The following is a 9,675-nucleotide window of genomic DNA, read 5'->3' as shown; positions in this document are numbered from 1 at the left end:
AAGAGGAGATCAGATTATGAGAGAATCCTAACTGCATTGTTTGATCAATCTTCTTCTTAATTCTCACCACCCAAATCAATAATTTATGCCGAAATCAATTTATGCCGAAAGCCCTATAGACCTAACTTGGAAGATACGCATGTAAAATTTATCATTTATGGAGCGTACGCATCGCATGTTAGCTAACAATATCAATAATTTAACATGCCCACATGCATGTGTTAATAAATTTTACCAAATACACTGTTGTCACGGAAAACCTAATGAGTTGTGTGTTTAAAGAAATTTTGTCACAATATTAATCGTGATTTGTTTAAGATATACTATTGTAGAAGTTGCTTGCATGTGATTATTCAAAAGAATCAAAACGTGAATGGCATGTATTGTGTAAAGTGCTTGGCAAACATCTTAAAAAGATTAAGCATCAATTTCTTTCTTGGGTTGGAACAATCAAAATTTTCCAAATTTAATTTATCAGCCCATCAAAGAATACGTACTTCAACTAAATTTAGACATGTATATATCCATGTTATTAGTTTAGTATTTTTTTTTCCTTTGAATAAAAAAGATATCAATAATTGTTTTTCTAGATTCTCGGGAAATAATTAATAGCATATAGTATGCTTGGCAATCAAGTAAGCTTGAGTCGGAAGAAACAGAGAAAATCAAAGTAGAAAATTAATTCCACATGATAATTTCAAACTTATATAGAAATATTCATAAACTCATATAAATGATAATATTAATAGACATTTGACCCTGGTAGTTTTTTGTTATTCTATTTTGAGAGTTTGACACCAAGAGGATAATCTTTTGATTCTATTATTAGTTTAATAAGGATAGATTTCAAATAAATTACAATAATTATATCCATCAATTTTGAATATTATCAAATTATTCCCAAAAAACAAAGATCTTCCTCAGCAAAAAAAATTGTAAATGACATATGAAAAACCACTTGCCTACGTTATGAAAGATAAAATTAGATATTATTTAGATCACATGTGCGGCCATAATACTTTAAGATTATCGTTCTCCCATCATTTAAGTATAATTATATGTTAAAAAAATAAATAAAATCTAGCTATCAAATTATGAGATATAATATTCTTAGATACCGTAGTCACAACATTGAGTCGCATAAAAAAAGAGCTAACATTAAAATGTTAACATAGCATTTTATGCTATAAATATTTTGTGATCCCTTAACCACGAGACAATGAAAGAGTAGAAGACTTGGAAGTTGGAAGTTTGAGACTTTGAAAAGACGTGTGGGAATGTTTGGTTCAACAACGAGAAGCCGAAACAACAACAAAACCAAATCCAAACCCAACACATAAAGCAAACGCACTTTTGAAATTGAATTTCTAAAATTTTCAACTTTTTCATTCAACAAATAAGAAGACTATTTTCATTAATTATTTAGTTTAATTATCAAACCAAACCAAATTCAAAAGAGATTCATTAAAAAAAAAGAAAAAAAAGAAAAAACAAAAACAAAACATGTTGTATTGTATAAACTCTTCATTATCCAACTTCTGCTTCTGTCTCTCTCCACAACTTTCTCTCTCTAAGGACCCTTCTGCCTCTCTTCTTTGATTTTTCCAGCTAAATTTTTAGTCGTCGAAAAACCATTCGATGAAATAATCTACTGTAAAATATTTCGATTTTTGAAAGAAAAAAACAAATTCGTTTTTATTTTGTTTATGTTTTCTGTAAATTTTTTAATTTTTTGATTTTAATTGTATATTACGATACTGATCAATAAAAGTTGTTTATCAAATTGATATCTTTTTGATTTTCGTTTCTGGGTATTAAACATATAAACCCAAAAAAACTCTTTCAATTTCAAACAATTGTTTTTTTTTTCTTTTATAATTTGCTTTTGCTTTCGTTTGTTGTCTGAAAGCAGTTTCTATTTTTCTTCAGCAAACCAAAATCAAACCGGCTCTTGTTTCGATTGAGAGCTTTTTTTATCTGGGTTCTTCACAAAACCCAACACGAACCCACTTGAAAGCTGAAAATTTGAAATTTTAGAGCTGTTTCTTTACATAATGATATCGGATTTTTTTTTTTTTGGGAGCTCAAAAAGGTTTTGATTTTTACAATAGAAACAGCCTGGGGTTATGCTTGAACAACAAATTGGAGACATAGAACTGAATTTAGTGTTCTGGGTATTCGTTAATTTCATTGTCCGGTTCTTTTCTGGGATGAGGAATAGTACTGATGGGCCTAAACCGCAAAACGGTGTCGTTTCGCGGTCCACAAAGAGCCCGTTTCGTGCCATATCGAGTTATTTTAGGATCGTGTCATCTGGGGCGTCAACGGTGGCCAGGTCGGCCGTTTCTGTGGCGTCTTCTATTGTGGAGAGAGATGATGAGTCAAGCCATGATCAGGTACTTTTACTTGTTTATTTGCGATTTTGTTTTTGGTTAATTAAGTCAAAATTGTGTTTGTGTTTTGATGTATTAGAAGTAGAGTATTTCAAGCTTTGAGTTTGAATGTGTTTGTTATGTAGGTGTAAGTGCTTCTAAGGAAAGTGTAGTTCTGGCTGAAAGTAGGTAAACCTTAGTTTTTTGGTTATGAACAAGTGCCAGCTGTGTAATTCTTATTCTGCTTATATTGACATGTCCAAGTTGATTTTGGCCTTTAATTTGAATGCAACTGTCAAGTTTAGATGATTTGTGGGTTGTATATATCTTTTTTAAAAAGTTTTGAACCGATGTAATTTTGTATTTATGAGTGGATACATAAAAAAATTCCATATGCCCATGCAGAGATTATTATTGGATATTTAGATTTTGGGATGTGGAATAAGCAGGAGTTCTCTTTCCAGTTTTCCAAGTGGGTATTCTGACTTTGGGGTGGATTTCGATGGACAGTTATAATGTGGCATGCTTATTTTAAATTATCTATTAGTTGAATTTGCGGGTGGATGTTTATACTTTAGTTTATTTTTGGTATATAGCAATGTGTGTATGCGGTAATCTGTTTTATTATTTTGGGCTGAGTGGTTGGTGGTGGCATTTTGATGCAATCTATCGAGTTGACAAGAGTTTCGGTATGTTTATCATTTTGTCATCTAAGTTTTATGATTGCGGAATTAGTTCACTTGTGGTACCTGGTAAAACAATTGTGGCTCGTGGGGTGATCTTTTACCAAAGGAGTTGAGGATTTGAGCTTGTTCATTGACTTTTGCGATATGGTATGAGTTGAATCTCTGGAAACTTGTTTTTCTGTTTATTTTGAAATTTGTTTTGAAATTTTTTGAAAAGAACGCTGGCTTTTATTAACTTTTTCTTTTGTGCTCAGTATGGATGGCTATGCTGCTGTCTTTCCTGTTGATGTTATTCTTATGGCACGATTCTTGCTAATTTGAGTACTTGAAATTATGATCTGAGAGTTGAAATGGCTCATACCAAATTTCATTTTTATGATATAAAGGTGCTTTGGGCTGGGTTTGACAAATTAGAGAGTGAGGCAGGTGCAACACGGCGAGTCCTGCTGCTGGGGTATCGGTCTGGTTTCCAGGTTTGGGATGTTGAAGAGGCGGATAACGTTCATGACCTGGTCTCCCGATATGATGGTCCTGTCTCATTTATGCAAATGTTACCAAGACCAATAACATCAAAAAGATCGAGAGACAAGTTTGCAGAAGTCAGGCCACTCCTGGTATTTTGTGCTGATGGGTCCCGTTCTTGTGGTACTAAAGTTCAGGATGGGTTAGCTACTGCTTGCAATGGGACTTCTGCAAACTACCATGACTTGGGGAATGGCAGTTCTGTGCCCACGGTTGTTCATTTTTATTCCTTGAGATCTCAGTCTTATGTGCATATGCTAAAGTTCAGGTCTCCCATTTATTCTGTAAGATGCAGCTCTAGAGTTGTTGCCATATGTCAGGCAGCTCAGGTATTTACTTGTGCATTTGTTTCCAACCACTCGTATCTTTCCCCTAGTCAGTGTATGAGAATTAATTTTTCACATACTGCAGGTACACTGCTTTGATGCTGCAACATTAGAGATTGAATACGCAATTCTAACAAATCCTATAGTTATGGGACATCCTAGTGCTGGAGGTATAGGTATTGGCTATGGACCTCTCGCTGTTGGTCCCAGGTGGCTGGCTTATAGTGGAAGTCCAGTTGTTGTCTCAAATGACGGGCGTGTAAATCCACAACATCTAATGCAGTCCCGGAGCTTTTCTGGCTTTGCTTCAAATGGGAGCCGTGTTGCACACTATGCAAAAGAATCGAGCAAACATCTGGCTGCTGGGATAGTGAACCTTGGAGATCTAGGATATAAAAAGCTGTCGCAATACTGCTCAGAATTTCTACCTGATTCCCAGAATTCTCTGCAATCAGCAATTCCTGGTGGGAAAAGTAATGGAACTGTTAATGGTCATTTTCCTGATGCTGAGAATGTTGGAATGGTACCTTCTATTCTTCTGAAGTTTATTTGTGTCGGCAACTGAGGCCTTTTTCGTTTCTTTTATAGTATTTGGTTCTTTGCTGCTCTTCCCAATCGCATGCACACTTGTATAATGATGTTATTTGAGGAACAATCTTATTTTAGCTTTATTTGGAAACAAAATTGCGATCTGTATTTTTCTATATCCATTTATTTGAGTCTGAATATAATGATGATACTTTTATGCCTTACCTCTTTTCCCTTACTTCTTTTTCCCCTATGTGTTAATCAGGTCATTGTCAGAGACATTGTCAGTAAAAATGTTATTGCCCAGTTTAGGGCGCACAAGAGTCCTATTTCAGCATTATGCTTTGATCCTAGCGGGATACTTTTAGTGACTGCTTCAGTTCAGGGTCATAACATAAATATTTTCAAAATAATCCCCGGAATCCTAGGGACCTCCTCTGCATGTGATGCTGGTTCATCTTATGTACATCTTTACAGGCTGCAACGTGGTTTAACAAATGCTGTAAGAGCACTATTGTTGTTCCATAGTTTTCTTTTACAACTGTAATCTATTGACCCATTTGCTCATTATATTATATTTTGTTTCCCCTTTTTTTTTTTTGGTTCCAGGTTATACAAGATATTAGTTTCAGTGATGACAGCAATTGGATTATGATTAGTTCCTCTAGGGGGACGAGCCATTTATTTGCTATAAATCCTTTGGGAGGATCAGTCAATTTTCAACCTACTGATGCTAATTTCACCACAAAGCATGGTGCAATGGCTAAGTCAGGAGTTCGTTGGCCACCCAATTTAGGTTTGCAAATGCCTAATCAACAGAGCCTTTGTGCATCTGGTCCCCCAGTTACTCTCTCTGTGGTTAGCAGAATAAGGAATGGAAATAATGGATGGAGAGGCACTGTTAGTGGTGCAGCAGCGGCTGCGACAGGAAGGGTGAGTTCGCTCTCTGGGGCCATTGCTTCATCTTTCCATAACTGCAAAGGCAATAGTGAAACATATGCAGCTGGCAGCTCTTTAAAGATAAAGAACCACCTTCTGGTCTTTTCTCCCTCTGGATGTATGATTCAGTATGCATTGCGAATATCAACTGGTCTAGATGTAACAATGGGTGTGCCTGGATTAGGCAGTGCTTATGATTCAGTTCCAGAGGATGATCCTAGATTAGTTGTTGAGGCAATCCAGAAGTGGAATATTTGTCAGAAACAAGCTCGAAGAGAGCGAGAAGATAATATAGACATATATGGTGATAATGGAACTTTAGATAGCAATAAGATATACCCTGAAGAAGTGAAAGATGGAAATTTTGCTTCTACTGAAGCTAACGGTGTGATTGAGAAAACAAAGGTTAGTCCTGAAGATAAGCATCATCTGTATATTTCTGAAGCTGAACTGCAGATGCATCCACCTCGCATTCCGTTGTGGGCTAAACCTCAGGTATTTCCTTGTGCAGGGTTTTCTATGAAGCATTTATACATAGAATCATGTGAATGTTTTCTTTGATGTTTAACATGCTTGTTGTTCTTGTGCCATTGCTTTTTAGATATATTTTCAGTCGATGATGATAAAGGACTTTAAAATGGGAGAAGAAAATTTTCTGAAAGGGGAAATTGAAATCGAACGGTTTCCAACGCGCATGGTCGAAGCAAGATCAAAAGACTTGGTACCAGTTTTTGACTATCTTCAAAGTCCCAAATTTTCGCAAGCAAGGTGCCCTAAATTTCCATAGGTTCTATAATGTTTATGTTTAACTAGCCTTTGTACCATTAGTTTTATAGGTTAGCTATTTGACTCTTTTACATTATCATTCTAGTGTAGTCTATGAGATAAGGTTGTTAGCTAATTATATAGTGTATATGCACAATTTATGGTATATATGAATTTAGTAGATACTGGCTTAGTTTTGGTTTACATGTTCTTGTACATGGTTTTCCTCATCTTCAAACGTGAAACCTCATGCTGACTTTCATGAAATTTGGTTTTGTTGTTATGCAGGGTTCAGTTATATATTTTTGTAAATGAATTTTGGTGCTCATCTATGAAATCATATGCTGAAGTCATGAAATATATAAATGTTTTTCTTGTTGCAGGGTTCCTACTGTAGGTAGAAATAGCAATGAGCGACTGCTACATCAGAGATCTGGGCTGTCTGAAAATGGCCTGCTTTCAAGAAGGAGCAGCTCTGGATCTCTTGATTCTGTAACTGACAATGGTGCTTTAGCAGCCGAACCTAACATTGGCATCGAAGAAACAAGTTTAGATTGTCCTCAGATGCCAGTAGATACCAAGGGCTTTGTAAATAATAGTGTCAGCCCTAAAACCAAAACTCGGCATGAGATTGTAAATAATAGTGAGAGCTTAAGAGTGGAGGCTCAACTTAAGTTTGTAAATAGTAAAATTGAGGGCCTGAGAATGGAGAATCATTTTGAAGACGAAGGGGATGAGTTTGATTAGAGGTAATTTCCCTGTTGCCAATTTAATTTTAGGCTCCGTCTGGAATTGACATGTAAGGGCTTTTAATACACATCTATTGTGGAATGGAATTCCTTGCTGATGTTATAAGGGCTGGCAGTAAACATTAGTTAAGTAAAAGTTGGTGTTTATGAAACACTGGCTGCTGCTCTTCCAAAAATTAAGCTGAAGAGTTACAATCTGGCTTTTAGATTGCAATACTTCAGTCTATGGTGTCTTAATAGTGAGTGTATGTCTTGCAGATTTGAGTTGAAGTCCTCGCATTTGTTCTTATTCAGGTGTGCGGTTATTTATTCCCCCCCCCTCCCCCCCCCCCCCCCTCTCCTGGGAGGCTGATTAACAGTGTTTAATACTATGGGGGTGAAAGGACAACGATTGAGGTGTAGTGGGTTTGACCATGATGAAGATCATCATTCGGAAATTGAAAGTGTGGATACTATGTTGTTTGGGTTTTTATCTTCTGGTGACTTTGTAAATAACAGAACAGGAAAATTACATTTCCTAATAATCAGTTGTAATATGTAAATAATAGCATTACATTGTAGCCCTTGGTCTTCTTCTGTTAGTGTAATTTGCATTCAATATGTTTCAATCCATGTGCAACTTTTTGTTAAGTAAGAGTCACATTTTGTGAAGTTGCAATGAAGCAACAAGTTTCGTGGGTGCAAAGTTGATGCTAGAGCCGTACATAATTTAAGTACAAAATGATAATATCTCCACAAATATCGAGGTCACAAAGATAATAAGGGGTGTCGAGGAAGCATTAATCTGGTCACATGAATAAGTGACCAACATTCTGCGAGGAGACTAGAATCAGGTCGTCTGATCTTATGATCTTGGTCTAATTCTCGGGTTTTAGAGCTCCACTTGGGAGAGAGTTCGTAATGTCCAAGCATGTCCCACTGTAGCATTTAAGCATAACCAAACGTTATAATTGTTGCTTAATAACTACTTAGAAGCAGATGCATTAACTCTTAGAGTTAAGCGGCACATTCAATTTGATAACGGTTGCGCATTGAAGAATAAGTGATATTCGTGATTGTTTATAAGAACCCAAGAAGATCTTGAAAAAAGGGACATTTTTTTCGACTAGAAAAAGAATCTGATAAAAAAATATAGAAGAGATCATGAGTGTGTGAGATTATTGTTTTCCAAATAAAAACCTAATTACTGACTTGAGCGTTAGATGATTTTTACTGCGAAGAATCTGGTGCCACTTGACAGTTTTCTATTATTGCATATTAAATAGGGTATCGGTGCAATTCAAATTCTTCTAGAGCGACAAGTGACAGTTTCCCATCAAAACAAATTGAAGTATTGACGAAGCAACCTGGTCGCCATCATCAGCTTGACCAGATTTCGATATCAATAGTTTGGTGTCGTCTGTGGGGAATTCGAGGCAAAAAGCTATTGTGCACCAAATAAACTGACAACAAGACAAGAAATATGAATTCAAGAAGGAATGGAGCTCGCGTGGCAAATTCTGGAACCAGTGAACCTACTATTTTTCGAGGAACGACAAATGAGGAAAGAGAAATGATGATGTATGAATGAATGGAACAGATGGAGAAATAAATGGAAGCCCTCATGCTGTCCTTCAAGATTTAAAGGAAGGGAAGAAGAGGATTAAGGAGAGGTCCCAAGGAGAAAATCTCGGTGTCTCTGGCCCTAGTAACAGGGCAACTGGAGGTGAGTGGAGTCATGACGAGGAGGCTCGGCATTGAAGTAATCAAAGTACTCGAGATGAGGTTCAGTTAGGAGAAAATCAGGGCCAATTGAATTCAGGGGGAGGAATGAATGTTCAAGAGGGAGAGTTGAGATATCATCTAAATGTTGTCGTGCGAGAACGCGATCAGGTCACGGTACAAAACCCATATGGTGATATAGAATTGGAAGGGAAGATGCGTCAATTGGCTCAAGTGATAGATGAACTCCCAGGACGGCAGAAGGCACCAAGCTAGAGGATTATGCTGGACAATGAGTCACCTCTCTCAGAGGAGATTATAAGTACAATAATCCTGCGAGATTTCCGTTTCTCTGATCTCAAATACTCAGGAAAGAGTGACCCTTTAGTTCATGTTAAACGTTTTATTGATATGATAGGGGGTGCAAGGCTTAACACAGGCCCAGAGGTGTAAGGTGTTTTCATTAACTTTAGAATGACGTGCGCGGGAGTGGTACTGAAAATTGCTTCGAGGAGGTATCAGGAGTTTCGACCAGATGGGCAGGAAGTTTGCATAGCAATTTCATAAGGTAGTCCAAAAGATGATATGATGGAGTTGTTGGGAATAAAACAGAGAGAAAATGCCCCTCTTAGGGAGTTCTTAAACAGGTATTATCGGGCTATTCTTGATTTTGGAGCCTTTAACCATTCACAGGCTTTGAAAGGGCTTTAAAAAAGGGGGGTAAAGATAAGACGTTTCTGGTACAATTTGAGAAATCTGGCAATACAGTTATATTTCGCTGCTTATGAGTATGCGAAGAGAGATATTGAGATCAAGGAAGAAAAAACAGCAAGATTGAGAGTTGAGCAGCTTGAAGTATTGAAGAAAAAAGAGAAGAAGGTTAAAAAAGAGAGTGGGCCTATCTAAAACGACAAATCATCCTCAAGTGGAAAGGCGAGTAGTCAGGCATTCCCATACCAATTCCATCCGAGGCAGTCTCAATTCCAATATAATAAGATCCCACTTCCTCGCTCTCCTGCTCACGATCAATGGAGGGAACTCAATCAACAATATAGACAACTAGAATATAACGCTCCAATAGCTTGTT

The 9,675-nt window shown here is 36.8% G+C and overlaps 1 protein-coding gene across 5 annotated transcripts; it reads left to right on the top strand.

The window, feature by feature from the left end:
* Positions 1–1,273: 1,273 nt before the first annotated feature.
* Positions 1,274–7,487, top strand: LOC102607728 (autophagy-related protein 18f). 5 transcript variants are annotated; one of them, XM_052433361.1, is made up of 8 exons: positions 1,278–2,396; positions 3,445–3,909; positions 3,992–4,429; positions 4,700–4,936; positions 5,044–5,868; positions 5,975–6,141; positions 6,522–6,887; positions 7,146–7,487. In XM_052433361.1, exons 1-7 carry the CDS (start codon positions 2,127–2,129, stop codon positions 6,883–6,885), a joined length of 2,766 nt encoding a protein of 921 aa, XP_052289321.1. In that variant the 5' UTR covers positions 1,278–2,126; the 3' UTR covers positions 6,886–6,887; positions 7,146–7,487. The 5 variants fall into 5 exon arrangements, with proteins under 5 accessions (XP_015384775.1, XP_052289321.1, XP_015384772.1 ...); XM_015529290.3 differs by adding an exon at positions 2,519–2,561 and having other exon boundaries at positions 2,248–2,396; positions 6,522–7,487; XM_015529289.3 differs by lacking the exon at positions 7,146–7,487 and having other exon boundaries at positions 1,274–2,396; positions 5,975–6,094; positions 6,522–6,684.
* The last annotated feature ends 2,188 nt before the right edge of the window (positions 7,488–9,675 follow it).

Source organism: Citrus sinensis, chromosome 9 (genome assembly GCF_022201045.2).
Source record: "Citrus sinensis cultivar Valencia sweet orange chromosome 9, DVS_A1.0, whole genome shotgun sequence".
NCBI lineage: Eukaryota > Viridiplantae > Streptophyta > Magnoliopsida > Sapindales > Rutaceae > Citrus > Citrus sinensis.
The sequence above is the reverse complement of the archived record's forward strand: the minus strand, read 5'-3'. Positions and strand labels throughout refer to the sequence as shown.

Coding starts and splice junctions, on each gene's coding strand:
- LOC102607728 (XM_052433361.1), top strand. CDS start 2,127: ATGCTTGAACAACAAATTGGAGACATAGAACTGAATTTAGTGTTCTGG. Junction 4,430..4,699: donor ATGCTGAGAATGTTGGAATG/GTACCTTCTATT, acceptor TGTGTTAATCAG/GTCATTGTCAGAGACATTGT. Junction 6,142..6,521: donor CCCAAATTTTCGCAAGCAAG/GTGCCCTAAATT, acceptor TTCTTGTTGCAG/GGTTCCTACTGTAGGTAGAA.